Source organism: Crinia signifera, chromosome 5, assembly GCF_055691185.1.
Source record: "Crinia signifera chromosome 5, ASM5569118v1, whole genome shotgun sequence".
Lineage (NCBI taxonomy): Eukaryota > Metazoa > Chordata > Amphibia > Anura > Myobatrachidae > Crinia > Crinia signifera.
Window position 1 is genome coordinate 73,470,628 of NC_139221.1, and position 18,289 is coordinate 73,488,916.

The 18,289-nt window shown below is 41.1% G+C and overlaps 1 protein-coding gene across 4 annotated transcripts in view; it reads left to right on the forward strand.

The window, feature by feature from the left end:
* Window positions 1-16,524, forward strand: part of TRAPPC8 (trafficking protein particle complex subunit 8) — a 117,691-nt gene extending 101,167 nt beyond the window's left edge. For all 4 annotated transcript variants that reach the window (XM_083187467.1, XM_083187468.1, XM_083187469.1 and 1 more), the window contains 9 exons: window positions 315-462; window positions 1,809-1,905; window positions 6,551-6,622; window positions 7,251-7,309; window positions 8,879-9,052; window positions 11,422-11,523; window positions 11,985-12,130; window positions 13,044-13,133; window positions 15,505-16,524. In XM_083187467.1, the coding sequence (XP_083043593.1) occupies window positions 315-462; window positions 1,809-1,905; window positions 6,551-6,622; window positions 7,251-7,309; window positions 8,879-9,052; window positions 11,422-11,523; window positions 11,985-12,130; window positions 13,044-13,133; window positions 15,505-15,739 (1,123 nt within the window). In that variant the 3' untranslated portion in view covers window positions 15,740-16,524. The remainder of the gene's footprint in view (window positions 1-314; window positions 463-1,808; window positions 1,906-6,550; window positions 6,623-7,250; window positions 7,310-8,878; window positions 9,053-11,421; window positions 11,524-11,984; window positions 12,131-13,043; window positions 13,134-15,504) is intronic.
* The last annotated feature ends 1,765 nt before the right edge of the window (window positions 16,525-18,289 follow it).

Sequence of the window (18,289 nt, forward strand, 5' to 3'; positions counted from 1 at the left end):
TGACATCATTCAGTATTCCCTCCTCTTTCTACTCTGTAGTTTCTGCTTTTTATGGTGTCTCCGTGTTACAAGGCATAATCCCATAAAGTCGCAGAGCTTTGCTGCGTGTCATTGAGATTCTGCTGTTAATGGTTAGTGTTTAGCAGCGTTATTGCACATGACTGCTACCATATACAAACAGTAGCAAAGTATACATTGCTACAACGGAAAGCTGCCATTGCCTGTCGCATTTATGAGTGTGCTAGGACAGTAAGATTTTTTTTCCCCTAGTAAAATCTTAAAATGTGATGTTTGACAGTTGATTTTGTTTTTAGCCATAGGGTCTTAAGGCACACTGCAGTTGTATGTACCAGTAAGTCGCTGAATGTTCGGGCGTCAGTCTCCAGAAGCAATGCACTAGAAGATGAGGAAAGCAAAGGTGGAAATATGCTTGTGTTTGTGGATGTAGAGAACATGAATACGGTAAGCCTGGAACTGTGAGCTCTTATTTACCAAACGGTCAATCGAGCTCACATATATTTTATTTGTCTATACAGCTTCTATCAGCCTTACCTCTAAAGGTTGTGCGATTGCCTTGCGATTAGATCCCGATTCAATCAATCTGGATAGAATTGCACGGTAACCACAATGCATTCGATTTTAGCTATATAGTACAGATCCATACTATATAGTTTTGCCTGCACAGTCTGTTTTTCTCTTCGATATAGACCTGAGCACGCATCGGGATTAAATCGGCATGGAATGCAAATGAAAATGGTTTTATTTTTTAATTGTTTTATTATTAGATTTTGCCTATAGGTGCCCACACACGCTGCGATTTTCAGCATGCATTTTGAACTTTTAAAGTTCAAAACGCATCGCATCGGCTTAAATTGCACCGCGTACCTGCGGGGATGCGATGCACGTCCCCGCGGGTACAATATTGTAAAGCACAAAAAGTATCTGCAGGCAGTACTTTTTGTGCTTCATTGCATCGCATCAGTTTGGGAGTACATGCGATGCGATGTCCGTTAGTGACTATTAACTTAAAAAAAGGCGACTGAAATCGTATCGCACCCGCACAGTACAGTACATCCCATCGCATCGCATCCCCTTCCAGTGCCAAAATAGCATGGCACCTGTATAGTTCAAAACGCACAGCACATGAATATCACAGCGTGTATGGGCACCTTATGTAAGCAAAATCGAATAGAATAATAGACTAAATCAAACCGTGTGTACACCGTATTACTGTGAAGTGAGTTGGTGCAGATGTGTTCAGCCCTTTGCACATATAATAGTCTGACATGATGGGTATGCGCCTGCCCACTGTTTGTAGCAAACCACTCATTTGCAGGATGAGTGGGGACAGAACTGTATATGAGGACTTGTATTACAAGTTAATCTCATCCCCTTTTCAGGCCACTTCTCGCAGCTATGCCCCCTTTTCAGGGCTCGGCAGGCGGGACTTTAAATTCCGCCTGCCGATTTATCAGTGGAGCAGGCCGAGAACAGGACAGGGTCATGGTTGTCAGGACCTGGGATTAAATAGCTCCCAAAGAGGGTAGAACAGAAGGGAAGAGTTTTAAATGGAAGATGGTATTACATGGCCCGCTGCACAGTGCAGCCATCATTTCTTGGTGTATAGTCCACCAATACCTCTGAATATAAGGGATGAGTATTTGTCATTGAATTGAAGGATAAGTATTTTGCTAATGGCTTGAATAAACTTTAATTATGTAATAAATTCAAGTGGAAATTCTTGTCATTGTCTTGCTTGACAAACAATGCGAACAACATATATATTTTTTTCTTTTTGTTTGCTTTAGAGTGAAGCTGGAGTGAAAGAATTCCATATAGTGCAAGTCTCCAGCAGTAGTAAGAACTGGATGCTGCAGAAGTCTGTGAATCCTACGGCTGACAAAGGTGTGCGGCTTCTCCTATGGAAGTTACTTCCTGTTATCACACTGTAATGAGATAGGAGAGGGATATTTGGATGTCTCTTTTGAGTAACCTTAGAATAGTGTATTGGACTACAGTAATGGAAATGTTTTGTGTATATTCTCCACCTGTTCTTATCAATGCCTCATTTTACAGTATTGTTTTCTTAACCCCTTCCCGACATTTGACGTACATTTACGTCATGGTCGGGAAGTACTTCCCGACACATGGCATAAATGTACGTCATGGATTTAAACTGTCACCGCGTCTATAGACGCGGTGACAGTTTGGAGATGTCTGCTGTCCCTGACAGCAGACATCCCCCCTCGCCGCCCGGGGGGGGCAGGGATGCCCCCCCCGGTCGGCGATCGCTGTGATTGGCTGTTCAAATGTGAACAGCCAATCACAGCTATTTCTGTGTTACCGGCGGCTATGCCGCTCGGTAACACAGAAAACGGTGGTGATCGGTGCAGCACCGATCACCACCGATCCGCGGACACCCCCTCCCTCCCACCCGGCAGCACTATGTGCTTACCCGGCACCCGGCAGCCGCTCTCCTCCCTCTGTTATCTGTTATGCGCCGCAGCGCTGCCTCCCCCCTCCCTCCCCCCGCCAGCAGCAGCAGCAGCACTAGGGACAGAGTACAAATCAAAAAAATAAAATGAAATTATATTATATATATATATATATATATATATATATATATATATATATATGTGTGTGTATGTGTGTATATACACACACACACACACATATATATATATATATATATATATATGTGTGTGTGTGTGTGTGTATGTGTGTATATACACACACACACATATATATATATATATATATGTGTGTATATACACATATATATATATATATATATGTGTGTATATACATAGACATTGGATGGGCTCTGCACACACTAAATTAACTGATAATCAGTTAATTTAGTGTGTGCAGAGCCCATCCAATGTCTGTTTAAACAATGTGGTCACAAGCCATAGGGCACCCCAAAACTAGGAAAGGTGAGTGCCGATGTTAAGTGTATATATTGTGTATATACATATATATATATATATATATATATATATACAGATAGATAGATATTCCCGACCGAAGACGTATATATACGTCATGGTCGGGAGGTACTTCCCGACCGAAGACGTATATATACGTCATGGTTTTAAACTGTCACCGCGTCCATAGACGCGGTGACAGTTTGGAGATGTCTGCTGTCCCTGAGCCCCGGTCGGCGATCGCTGCGATTGGCTGTTCAAATGTGAACAGCCAATTGCAGCGTTTTCTGTGTTACCGGCGGCTAAGCCGCTCGGTAACACAGTGATCGGTGGTGATCGGTGCTGTTAAGTACAGCACCGATCACCACCGATCGCCAGCCCCCCCCCCCTCCCACCCGGCAGTCCCCCCTCCCACCCACCCGGCTGCCGCAGCGCCAGCACCCCTCCCACCCCCCCACCAGCCGCAGCGCCAGACCCCCTCCAAAATCTGGTGAGCAAAATGGGGTCACATGTGGGGGGGTTCCACTGTATTGGTGCTTCCGGGGTCTTGCTAATGCGACATAGCACCCACCATTCATTCCACCACCAAATATCACTCCTTCCCTTCTGAGTCCTGCCATGCACCCAACTGGTATTTTTTGGTCACATGTGAGGCATTGCCATACTCGGGAGAAATTGGGGCACAGATTTTGGCGTGCTTTGTCTCCTTCATTCCTTGTGAAAATGAAAAACTTTGAGCCAGAACTGCATTTTTGTGTAAAAAAGTACATTTTTTTACACAAAAATGCAGATCTGGCTCAAAATTTTTCATTTTCACAAGGAATGAAGGAGACAAAGCACCCCAAAATCTGTGCCCCAATTTCTCCCGAGTATGGCAATGCCTCACATGTGACCAAAAAATACCAGTTGGGTGCATGGCAGGACTCAGAAGGGAAGGAGTGATATTTGGATTTTGCAGCACAGATTCTGGTTGAATGACCCCTGAAGCACCCATACAGTAGAACCCCCCCACAAGTGACCCCATTTTGCAAACTACACCCTTCAGGGAATTCATCTAGGGGTATAGTGTACATTTCAAACCCCCAGGGGGTTTCACCAATTTTGATACAACTGAGCTGTGAAAATGAAAAATTAATTTTTTTCATTTGCACAGCCCAGTTGTATCAAAATTGGTGAAACCCCTGGGGGTTTGAAATGTACACTATACCCCTAGATGAATTCCCTGAAGGGTGTAGTTTGCAAAATGGGGTCACTTGTGGGGGAGGTTCCTAACTTTTAGCATCTTATGGTGCCTAGAAACCTACATGGTGCCTAAAAAATAATCTCATAAAAAGGAGGCTCCAAAATCAAGTAGGTGCTCCTTCTATTATGAAGCCTGTGGTTTGGTCACCGTGCACACTAGGGCCACATATAGGACATTTATGAAAACCAAAGAATTGGGGGAATCAATTTTTAGTCACATTTCTCTAGTAAAATCTACTGTGTTCCTTAGAAAAATGTATTAAAATTGAAAATCTGCAAAAAAAATGAAATTTTGAAATTTCACCTACACTTTGTTTTAATTCCTGTGAAACACCTAAAGGGTTAACAAACTTCCAAAATGCTGTTTTGAATACTGTGAGGGGTGCAGTTTTTGAAATGGCATCATTTATGGGGGTGTCTCACATACAAGTCCCTCAAAGTCACATCAGAACTGAACTGGTCCCTAAAAAAATCAGTGTTTGAAATTTTCTTGAAAATTTGAGAATTTGCTATTCATATTTTACGCCTCCTAGTGTCCAAAAAAATGAAAAGGAAGTTGAAATAATGATGGCAACATAAAGTATACATATGGTCTATGTTAGTTATTAACTATTTTGAGTGGTAAGATTATTTGTCTCACAAGCAGAAAATTTAACATTTTGCAAATTGCTAAATTTTCCATTTTTTTCCGACATTTTGGTATTTTTCACAAAAAAACACAGACTGTATCGACCCAAATTTACCACTAATTTGAAGTACAATGTGTCACGAAAAAACAATCTCAAAATCACTGGGATAAGTAAAAGCAAAAAAAAGTTATCCCCACTTAAGTGATACATGTCAGATTTGAAAAAAAGGGCTCTGTCAGGAACGCAAAAACTGGCTCTGTCAGGAAGGGGTTAAAATCCACAAATACTTCAGTTGCTAAAGTGTGGTTTATTATTAACCTTACATAAAGTTGGGAACCATCTCTAAAGGTGGCCATACATCAGAAAGATATTGTACCCAATCATACAATCTCAATTGATTGTAAGATGGATTGTATGCAGATTGTGTGCACATCTTGTGTACACAATCATACAATCAATCATAAGATGGATTGTATGACTGATTGTATGATGGATTGTATGCAGATTGTGTGCACATCTTGTATACACAATCATGCAGCAGATGGATTGTATGACTGATTGTATGATGGATTGTGTGTAGATTGTGTGTCCAAAAACCACCAAGGACTGCCGGGGATTTCAAGGGAAATTGTGCACAATCGATCTTAAGATCGATCTTTCTGATGTATGGCCAGCTTAAGCACTGTTTTTCGGTGCTGACTGTTATTCCACTTTAGTAAGTAACACGGAAGGTTCCCTAATGGGTTTGAGTCGGTGGCTGGCCATACACCTAAAGATTTATTGTCTGGTCTGGCTGGTTAGAACAAAAATCTGGTAAAGGTGCCCATACATGGAATCGATGTGCTCCGTACTTTTTGTACTAGATCACATTGCATTGCATCTAGTACAATAAGCATGCAATGTGCTACAGCAGCTGGTTTTTGTACTAGACGTGATGCGATCTAGTACAAAAAATACGGGCAGCACATACTTTTGTGTTAACGGATGGGCGCAAATGACAGTTGACCATTTGCTTTGAAATGCTGGAAAACTGACAAACTGTAATTCAGATGTTACCAGGTTTTTGTTCCAACCAGCCAGATCTGACATCTGTAGGTGTATGACCAGCTTAAGAACCCAAAATAAGGGCTCTGTTGGAGTGCTCATTTTACTTAGTAGACTTCAACAAACTCTTGGACTTTTTAGTTTCACAGTAGTATATATTTTTCATATACAATTATTAACTTGGCACACACTTAGCCCATTCCCAAAAGGGCTAGTTAGCCTTTTGAGGAACACTGTTTTAAGTTGGTGCCAAAACCATTGACCCCTGCTTTAGTGCGAACAAGGCTGTTGCAGCATGTTGTTTTTTGTTTTTGTTTTTTTTCTGAAAGTTCAGCCACATCTGAACTTGCAGAAATCCATCTGATTTCAGACCGCTTTCTCACCCCAAAGATCAGGCTGATGGAAATGCTCAGTGATAATGACAGCTGCTTCCACAACCAGATAAATAGGGGCAAGGAACCACTTTTATGTGGCCAATTCTGATTTCAGCCAAATTCCTCAATTCTTTCCAAGCATTAAATTGCTGCTGATTTGCAAGTCACTCTGATTTTCTAGTAGGAAACAAATATTTGTTTGGGGATGATATAGAGTTTTAATTGACAGAACATTAATATACAGAAGGCAAACATCCATGCATTTCATCATTTCACTTTTCTATATAGGAATAATATATCCAGTCGTGGCATGTTTGTGTTTTTTTATCACTAGATACTAAACTAACCAGCAGAGAGAGAGCCAAAATGTGCTTCAAAGCTGTGCGGTGCAAATCCTCCTCCCTAGGTAAGGTAATATTTTCTTTTACTTAATTATTCCTTTGCGTAATTGAGTTGAACCTATATTGCAAACTTGTAATCCTCCATAGCATAACAAACGTATCCTATATCAATCTGCCTGTATTGATGTGCCATGTACCTTGGTTGTAGGAACGGGACAGATGCAGAATGTTGAATCAGAAGAGATTAGTTTATTAAATAATTATACGTTCGTCACACAGCAATGAGACATTGTGAACTGATATACAAGTTATAATGCATTAATAAGAACTCATTGGTGAAATGCTACAGTATATATGAGAGCTGTTTATTTCACAAACTCCCTGCTCATAGTTAGAAACATAGAATTTGACAGCAGATAAGAACCATTTGGCCCATCTAGTCTGCCCTTCAGGTAATCTCAACCCTTTTTAATCCCAGTTGTCCGGTTCCCTAAGAACCAGGGTGAACCTACAGCGGAACCTTCTCTGAGATACATTTCTATTTTTTTTTCTAACGCTTTGAATGGTTCTATCGGGAAATGATTTTGTTCATTATTTTCATTGTGTTCAGTTTAACCTTTGTACTAGTTATATGTTGATTGGTCTAGTATGTTTGTGTTGTATGTATAATATGTGCATTTTGTAATGTTCTAGACGTGGAAAAGACATCTGACAGATACACCTTTGGTGACATTGTTTTTGGAGGAGAACAGGTATGACTGCTACATTCTTTTTCCACACAGTTCAACACAACTGCGTAACCTTGGCCCTGTTTAACAGCATTCTACAGTCCTGTGACACTACCCATTGCCCATCACACAACATTGCTTCACTGTTCTTACACCTCTGTGAAGACTGTTGCAATATCACTAAATCAGAAGCATTGTCATCGTAGGGTCAGACTATGGCCCTTCTTCTGATCGGTGCGGCCGGATCAGATTATGCGGCCAGGACCGTGCGTGCGAAACCCCGCCTTCCATACGGATCGCCAACTCCGTCCGTACGCGGTAAGAAGCTGGCCGAACGGACCGCACGTGTATTTTACACGGAATACGCCTCCTCCATCTAAGGGAACCTCCCCCATCATTCGATGGTTGCAGACCATTGAATGCAGGACCGAGTGCTCCACCAGCTCCCGCAACCTCAGACCACACGGACATTTTTCCGTGCAAAAGCAGGGATCTGGGCGGGCAGCTGACATCCGGCGATGTCATATGTCCTCCCCCTACACGCGCGTCACGGCCGCATTACCATACGTACGCCCAGCGTTAGCATGGGAACGCCCATGAAACGCGGGGCGTATGCATATGGTAATGAGCACAAATAGCCCTTCACGCCCCTCTCCACCCCCTGTTCGGAGTGTTCACATATCATGCGGGATTTGGCCGTACGCCCCGCTCGCACATGCGCAGAGACGCCTCTGCACATGCGCAGACACAAAACATCGGCGGCCCGAACGCACGCGGATATATCCGCACCGACCAGAATAAGGGCCTATGTACCATGTACACACAGGGGCATAGCCGGCGGAGCATGAGAGGTCACAGGGAGCCAGAGCCACGCACCGCAAAAGGCATCCCTGCCCTGTGTCCTGACTGTGGCTCACATAATTGGCTGTATGAGCCACGGCCGGGCGGCACAGAAGTCAGTAACTCCCCGGTCTCCCCCCTCCCTCTGCACACGCTCCCCAGCATGTACGTATTGAGTCGTATGCTTGGAGGAGTATGTACAAGGAGAGAGGCCATGTTAATGCTGCACTGCTGCCTGAAAAAATAAAAAAAAGTGTATATACTGTATAATGATGTCATAATCATTGATTGGGGGATTTTGTGGGCAGGGTTACTGGTTGCTTGAGAGCCTGCTACAAATCGGAGGGTAGGAGGATGCAAAACATGCCATTACCCTGGGCACCGTGGCACCTAGCCACACTGCTGTGTACATAAATTTTATAGATGGTGGTTAGTTTTCTTTATTCTTACAGCGGTTTGCAGGATAATGTGTGCATAAGAAGTTGCACATGTGCACATCCTGTTCTGCACATGTGTGACGGTGTCCATTTTGAGGATGGACTCAGAACTGTCAGTGATTGACAGCCTGAAGCAATTTGGAGACTGGAAGCAACAGTCTCAGTTTCTCAAAGCGCAGGCCATTGCCATCACTTTGCACCTTAATGGCATGTTTCTATGTATTCTCCACAAGCCCTGTCTTTGACACTTGGTGTAGCCTTACTTTCTCTTTTGACTGTTCTGTAAAATGTTAATCTATTCCCATTGTATTTGCAGATAATTAGCTCAACCACTCCATGTGCAGACTTTTTCTTCCTAAGTTACTTGTCCCGTGCTAAGAAAAGTCAGCATCCTACTACAGACACATATGCGAAATCAACACCTGATGAAGCAGTGCGGTTGATACAGAAGTGCAGCGAAGTAAACCTTAACATGATAATATTGTGGAAGGTAAGTCGCTAAAGTATACTCTTCCAGTGCAGTTGTTAGGTGATCTGGGAACTCCTCATATTATACTTCATTGTAGATATCGGTTTATCAAAGAGCAGTAATCACCTTCCCCAGGTACCCACACAGACATGCCATAGCTATTTGTGTATAGGTGGCATGGTATATGCGAACAAGGGGGTTAGAATCATTGGGTCGACCAAAGGAAGGTCGATATTCATTAGGTCGACACAGATGTCAACACTGTTCACATGGGTACTGTATCAGTGGAACGCGTCCCCATGCTTCTGGCGCGGTATCTCGCTACGCTCGGCACACTATATTATTCTCCCTTCACCCCCTAGTGGATGGCAGGGCAGGAGATACCGCCTGTCGGCACAATAAAAACGTGAAAAACCTGTGTCTTTTCCATCCACTTGGACTCTGATTGGGAATAATAAAGTGGCTTGAAGCGATGGTGAGTGGTACACTAATTGGGGGTCCACATGCTCAACTGTCGACATTAACAACAACAAAAATGTTAAAAACTCATGTCAACCTTTTCATGTGTAGACATTGTGCTTGTCAGCCTTTTGCGGTTGACCTAATGACTGTCGACCTAGACATTTTCCGTGAGCCTATACCACACCCAGCAGCACACAGCACCCACTGTACCATGGCTTGTACTGTGCTTTGCGAATGTCTTACCCATGTGACTTTATGGGCATGGAAACCAAGTAATGCTTGCTGTAACTGTGTCGGTGCCTGCCAGATCTCACTGGGGTTTGTTTTATGACTGATCTGACGACAATTCTATTCTGCTTCTTGTTTGCTCAACAAAATAAATACATGTATGCCAGGAAAAGTTAAATACTGTACGGCTCTGATCTGGTATATTATGTAAACCTATGTCTCCCAGGCTGAAAACCAATTTGAAGCCGTTTTAACCCCAATGCTAACCATATTACGCCAATGCCATTATGTATTGGCTTCTGTCCATCTTGAGGATATTCAACAACACTTGAACGGCCTAATCCGTAGAAAATGACTGATTAAGCAGCCGAGCTGGTCATTAGTAGCAGGATGTTTGCTGCAGCCCAGTAGGGAGAGAGCGGCCGTATCTCTAAGTAGTAATGTGCCAGCGTGTGTGTCACACAGTGCGGCACAGTCAGTTGGCTCACATATAAATGTAGCATAAATGAAATGTTCCGACGATAGTAAATGTTTCGAATGGCACGTCTGTTTCATAAAGGAGTACTAAAATGTTTACGACATCCCACATCTTTAAATATTTGAAGTTGGATTGCTCAGTTTAGGAGATTGCTCAGTTTAGGAGATTGCTCAGTTTAGGAGATTGCTCAGTTTTCGATGATCATTTGTTGTCTGGATACAAAGACATACCTCATGATTTTGATACTGTTATTTGATTATGGGCAGAACGATCTGTGGCAGGCTTTACTGACTAGAGGCCAGGGCTTTGCATGTCACACTTGGGTTCTTTAGTTTGTAACGGGCATACAATCCCAAAAGGCAAGTAGGAGGGCGGCAATTAGCCTAGTAGGAATGGGCATGATACTGCATGTGCCACTATAAACAGCTAGCCGGCCAAGGGCTGCCTTCTTATAATGTTAAGGATGTAGTTCAGTGTTAACCTGAAAACAACTAATCTGCACAGCATATTTTTATTAAAAGGCTGTCAGTCATTGTTCATATAGAGAATTACAGCACTCCAGAATGGTAACCCGCTGTAGAAGGATGATTTTAATGTTCTATTACTGTAAAACTATTCCAGTTTTCCTGGGCTCAAAGGTACATTTAAGGAGCTGTATACTTTCTCTCATTTTCAAGCTTTACTGTCTTACCAGACATCATCAGCCTGTTACGGTTACAAAAAGGTAGTCGGCGTACACCCAGTTATAAAACACATTGGGCGGTATCCAATTACTCACGGTCATTGGCCAAAGGTTCAATTAGCCCCAATGGAAGCGTCCTTATCACTCGATACTTGCATTTATTAGGGATTATACTTGGCATGCCTCAGACATGCAAAGCATAATTCCCAATAAGCCGCTTTCGAGCCCGAGATAACACTTGCGATTGGGGATTAATCCCATGTGTTTTACCATGATCACTGGTCCATTTTCGTCTGTAAAAATGTCCTCTAATTGGATACCGCAATAATAACCATTGGTCATAAATCGTTATATCAGTCCATTATTAATGACTGAAATGATTTTGGGGATAATTGGATATATAACTGAAAAAACTTGCTTCTTTTTAATTGCTACACTACATGTGGTTTGTATTCTGATTTAGTTTTGTTTTTTTATTGGCTTGATTATAATGTTCTAGAGCCTTGGTAATAAAGCCTATATCATCATTTTATTTTTCAGGCATATGTTATTGAAGATAACAAGCAGTTAATTTTAGAAGGCCAACATCATGTGACTCTGCACACAATTGGGACAGAAGCATTGTCTTTTCCTCAAAAGCAGGTAATCCTCTTTCATGTCCAAGTCATCTATGTAATAATCTTATTTGTGTCCATGTGTCAAATTACTGAATGTTTGAGTAAGCCTGCTGCTCCGTTGTCTATCATCCTCATCCTCATCCTCTGTCATGCATCCCTGTCATTCTCCGAAACGTGGGACCCATGAATCTTTCTTCCTCCTACTGTTTTATTTCCATTTAATAATTGTTTTATTTATAAAGCATTTGTAGAACTTTTACAACTGTCTGCTGTATTTATTAACAATACGAGTCTCCTGATACTATAACCGTGTGAGCCCCGTTCATGGTGTTCTTAAGCACAAAACAAATTATGTGTTTTTGTATTTCCTTGGCTGGTAATTAAACATTGCTGACCATATGAAGAGATCCAACTTTTAGGATCTAGTTGAGATTCAGTTTTCTGCAGTTCCAAATACATTTTGCTTTTTTATTTCTGCCAATATAGGAGCAGCCGGAAATGGTTCTGCTGAGATTTGTTCGGTCAGAAAATTTGGCTGTCACAACGAGGCCATCTCCAGAGCAACTCTCCAATCTAATAAAAGCCAGTCTTCACTACCCAGAATCTTATAATCATCCTTTCCATCAGCAAAGGTATATGGGAACACTTGCTGCTCAGGTCTAATAATTTTTCTGCAAGGGCTGCACTGATGAGAATTATTAAAACATTTACTAAAGGGCCAAAGCATTTAAAAGTACTTTATACATTGCCGTAATTCTACATCGGACGTACAGTTCAAATGTGTATATCATGAAGTAGGTGCAGATCATAAACCTGCTGGTATGTTATATGTTTCTGTGCTTTGTACTATAGTATGTGGACTTATACATACATGTTTCTGAGCACATATGTGTATCTGACAACATCGAGTTGTTAGTTCTTGACTCTTATTTTCCTTTTTGTGCTTTACATTGCTATTCAAATATAGATTATTCTTGGCCAAAAATGTTTTCTATGCACTAAGTTCTGTAGTTTTATAGTGAATATTGTTTACAGCTCTGTGTTATTCTTGTAATGCAAATCTTTTTATGATAAAGTGTAAAATACAGAATACCTGATCTTTATATATGAACGGTCTGTACATTAAAGAGTGTATGCAAAAGATAAATGGTTTTATTGAATGTTTATTTTTATGCGGTCCGCTTGCCAATAACAAATTATTTAATTACAAAATGATATCCATAGTTCCTAAAGGCCCCCTTACACTTGTCAACTTATTGTCTCAACAAATTGAACCTGATTGACTCGAGATTTATCTTATGTGCAGGAGGTTCAATCTCTTCCAATCTCTTGGTTATACTCAATGGCACAGGATTGTAGATTGTGTCCTACACATCAGGCACATAAGATTTTGTCAAACGGCACATCAGATCTCGTCAGATAAATTGACTCAAATTGGATGAAATCTCACGAAATCTCACAAGTGTAAGGGGCCCTTTAGACGTACATAAACACAGAGCCATTAGTACATCACTGTAACAACAATTTCTGCTTTGTCTTTTACAGTCTTTGTTTAGTTCCAGTCACGCTTGTGCTATCTAATAGTTCTGAGGCAGAAGTTGATGTAATTATTGATCTAAGGCATAAAACAACAAGGTAAGCATATAATATATTACTTATTTTATTCGTAGAACTGTCTCAAGTCTTCAGGTATAAGTAGGGATTTTTTTTTTTTATGCACAGTATAAGAAAAAAAAAACACCTGCCAATCTGTTCAACAGCAGGTCCATGTAAAGAAGTTATATACATATGGATATGTACAGTACATTTCTCTTCACTGGGGGACACTGAAACAATGGGGTATAGATGGACCCAATCTAGTTATTCCTGCTTCTCTCCTTATGAAGGCAAAGAAGGAAGCTATAAGGGCTATTTCACACACTCCCGTTTTGACTTGACAGCAAAAAGCCGGACAAACGTTGTGCAGATTTTTGCCAGAGGGCAGTGTCTTTCACATGCACCATTTTTTAGAAGGATTTAATGGTGTGCTTATAAAAAAACTTATATAAATATACCTACATCTATTTCTGCCATTCTTTTCACATTAGTTGTGATGGTGGGCTTCAATGTCTTCATAAGTTGGGAGTGGGGGAGAGCTGTACCTGCACACCAGGAACCATTTGTGTGAAAGGCCCCCATCTCTCTGTGCAGCCGCCCTGTTCAGTGGCCAGGTTTGGCTACTACCCAGCGGCCGGGCCATGGCCAACCCGTGTGAATGGACCTGTAAGCTGTCACCATGATTTAGAAGCCTATCATGGCTTTTGCCCGTCACACATTTTGCCATCCTGGCTGAGCCAAATAATGTGAAATAGCCCTAACAGCGAGATGTACTCTAGCAGAGAAAATGTCCTCTTCCGGCTATCCCTGCAAGACACGTAGTGCATCAGCCTAGATCAGCGGTTTTCAAACTGTGGGTCCTGACCTTTTCACCTTGGGGTCGCGACTCCATGTTGCTGACCATCAGGCTGATGACTTTTCTAATCTCAGTCAGGGATTCAAAGAGTCTGAAATCTGTTGTATTGTCTGTTATGTTAGACTCCTCCCATCATGTTGTGCCTCCACAATGCTGCCATGTATGTGCTGTCTGCTGACTACACATGTGATGTGATTACCTTCTGCAGTCACTTGCTGGGGTCCTGTAATTATTTTTATTGTCTGATAAGATCCCAGAGCAAAATAGTTTGAGGACCCCTGGCCTAGATATTGTAAAGCTAGTGGGCTATCATATGCAAATGATTTGTTACTGACTGCGTAACAGTACACCTATTGGCTGGTAATCTTGCCTGATTTGTGCAAAATCATCACGCCACCAAAATGCCCTTTTTAGGGGTTTTTTTTTTTGCATAATGACTGCAAAATGGTTAGATGTTTGCAGGTACCATAGAGTTTCCTGTGTCAAAAAGACCTGATGTAAGTAAAGCCATGTTTTAGATTGCACGCCCTATACACCTTTCTTTAAATCATTGCCTGAAAGAACTTCAATGTAAATAGAATTGTGAATAGCAATAGCTTATATTCCCCTTGTGATAGTTTACACTATGCTTTATTTAGATGTTTTTATGTTTTTTCCTTTGTCTGAAACAATCAGGTCTTTCTTTTAAATTCAACTGGAAACCATCATTTACCTGGGCTTATTATAACCTTTTACATGTTGCTGTGTCTGCAGTTTGCTTTTGGAATAGTCTTCTGCTTACTAACCTCTAGAGTAGGGGCAGGCAACCCATGGCATTAATGTTGCAAGGCACCACTCAAAGAAATGAGTGGCACTGGCAGGATCAGGCCCACTCCTACTAAGTGTGCTGCCCCCCTCCTACACCACTTCCTTTCCTCACAAAGTAACGTTTGGTGCACTAGACAAACCAAAGAACCCAAGCATGGCCTCTAGTGTGCGCTCACACTCTAGTAACAGTACAGAGTTCTGAAGCATGGCTCCAGGCTACAAATGATCAACATAATCGGAGCAAATTCAGGGAAGTCAGTGAAGCCAATAATATTGCTTTATCTCACTTTTGTCACTGTTTAATATATGTTGTAATGATCCACAAATTATTTTGGCTTATAAAGCTGAATATCTAGTGGGAAATAACAAACAATGCGTAATCCTGTCCTAGAGTCTGTTATTTGGGTTACAAATGTTGAACATTTTTTGGGGGATGTATCAAAGCTAAGATAAAGTACTAACCATTCAAGGGGTAATTTACTAAAATGGCAGTTTTATTTCACATGGGATGTTGCTATGTTCAACCAATCAGAATCAACTTATTTATTAGCACCTTATAGAAGATTATAGTATCTGATTGGTTGCCCATAGCATCATCCTATCTGAAATAGATCTCCCATCTTGGTAAATTTCCCCCTAATTATCTGTATTAGACCTGGTGATTTGAACCTCCAGTTCCCCTAACATATAAGCATGGTCTCTAACATTAGGTCATATTGTAAAACTCTCCTATTTGTTCTTGTTCAGCCCTGAAGCATTGGAAGTACACGGTTCTTTTACTTGGTTGGGGCAAACACAATACAAATTCCAACTGAAAAGCCACGAAGTGTTCAGTTTGCATCTCAAAGCTTGTTTTGTCCACACCGGAATTTACAACCTGGGGACTCCAAGAGTGTTTGCTAAGCTGGCCAACCAAGTCACGCTGTTCGAAACCAATCAGCAGAACTCAATGCCAGCACTGATAGTCATAAATAGCGTTTGACTGCTTAATTCTTACCCTATGGCATATGGATCAAATACATGTTTAAATATCGAGTATCCCATGTTTTGGGATGTTGTGAGCGTTCCTCCTCCAATATCTAATGCGCAAGAGATTCCATAGGATCCAGTAGTAAACATTAAGACTGCCAACTTCAGATTTCTTTATGCAACTTGGAACCGAGCGATCACCTACCTGCTATGTACAGCCAATTCATTTTAATTTTACCAAGGAAAAATGATTAATTATACTAAATCCAATCTATTTGGTTTCAAATGTGGTTGAGAAGTTCTTTGATTGAAATATAACTTGTCATTAAGCACATTCATGTAAGGCATTAATGTCTATTTGGTTTTCCAAGGTTTATTTCCAGACATAGTTAGAATTGTTTGGGAGTGTTTTACAGTTTGATTACACTTTATTATGTGTAAACAGAAGCTAAATCTAATGGATATTTTGCATCGTATTTTGTTAACAGTTTGAGTCGTTTCAATACTGAATGCACTAATTTCAACAACCATACCATTGTCATTTAAGTTTAGTTATTCACTTTACTATGGAACTTTAACTGTTCAGTTGATCTCCTCAATATGATTAAAAGTATGCTTTTCAATAAATGATGTATTATATTTATAACAAATGTATTGTAAATAGAATAAAACATACACCATATTTGCTGTTTTAAAGAGTTTTCTTGCATATAATAGGCTGTATTGAGGGTTATAATATATATTGTTGGTTACTTATGTTAACAATCTAAAATAATGTACATTAAAAGTTTTAACAAGTCTGTGAGTAAACAAATGTAATATTTTTACAATATTTTGTCTTTATTATAATATGCCTACATTAATTGTTTATTTTTTTTTTTAGAAAAAAATTACTTATGCCAGTCCTATAGACAGCAATCTTATGCTACCCAGCCTATCTCTGTAATGTTGGTTATCACCACACTGAAGTAAATGTGGAACATGTACTCCTGCTTCTTGAGAACCATGAATAATGTTTCAGCTGCTCTTGTTAAGCAAACATCAACATGTGCTCATATTAGTCCAAGGGTACTGTATTGCGTGGATTCATAAAGCATGCATTGTTCATGAGGCAAAAAAGCTTGTAAGAGAACTGTAATGGTATTATACACAGACGAGTCACCTTATGACCACCACCTAACAGCGAGAGTAACCGCCGTGTGCAGCACAGATAGCTGCTAGACAGGCTAGGAGTGACTCCATAATGTTCTGGTAAGTTGACACAGGTATCTGCAGCCATGCAGACTACAGTGTATTCCATAGCTGCTGGAGGGTACTTTGCAGAAGATCCTTAGAGCGCAGTATGGGTAGTTATTGGGCCAGGGAAGTTCTTGGAAGTCTTGGTTGTGCTCATCCAACTACTAATCAACATTTCTAGCCATGTGAGATGTTACATTATCTTGCTTTAAGATCCCATCAGTCCAAGGGAAGACAATAAGCATATACTGGTTGGGGGGGTTACGTGATATCCAAGGATGAATTCATAACCAAATTGGTTGAGAGTGCCTTCCATATAAATGAGTGGGCCCAGAGAATGCTCCAAAAACATTCCCCAGACTCTAACGCTGCTGCCACCAGCTTGTGTTCTTCCAGCAATGGCTTCAGGGTGCTTGTTCTCCGATGTTTCTCTTCTAACATGCCAACGTCCATCAGTTTTCATGAAGCCAAAAATGTGACTCGTCTGAGAAGGCAATCAGTGGAAGTTCAATTGCAATGCTCCCGTGGAAATGTAAGCCTTTTCCGCTAATGCACTGTGATTAGCATAGCTGCAGTGACATCCATTTGCTTCAGAGTCCCATATGCAGCAGGATTTGCTTAACTATCCTTTCAGGAACACATCTGGTAGCATCTGGTTCATTTTGATGGTAAACTTCTCCACTCTAGCATGTCGTTCTGCCCTCTTCCACCTTCCTAGCCGACGTTCATTTCTCACATCAATGGCACATGGTGCTCTGTACTTTTTATGTCTGTTATCCACAATGGTGCCATTTGTCCAGTCAAGATTCATCGCAGCACGGGAACAACCAGCGCTGTTTCAGAAACACTACCATGAAAGCCAATAATCATCCCTTTTTGCAACTGTTCTAAATTGCCCCTTTTACCCATGAAGGCAACAAGGGATATGTGTGCAAACAGTTTATCACGCCCCTTATATACACCCAGTAATTCCATGCACAGCATGTGACGCACTTTATGGGCTAACAAATGTAGGAGGTAGTCATAATAACGTGACTTGACTGTAGTTCTAGTGTTCCAGTTAATGAAGATCTCCTTTATGTTGTATTCGTTTGGCAATGCAAACTTCCAAAATGTCATAGCTGTTTATTGGGGACTTAGATTATTGATACTTGGTTTTTAAAGGATAAAAATCCTGCTGCTATACTTTGGGTAGTCATCATAGCGATCCTACTACTGACTGTTCTACAATAATGTACTGGTGAGAAGTGCTCTTTATGAGGGGAAATATAATGCATGTAATATGGCTCCAGGGAAGGCTTCTGCACACCCACAGTGATCACACAGT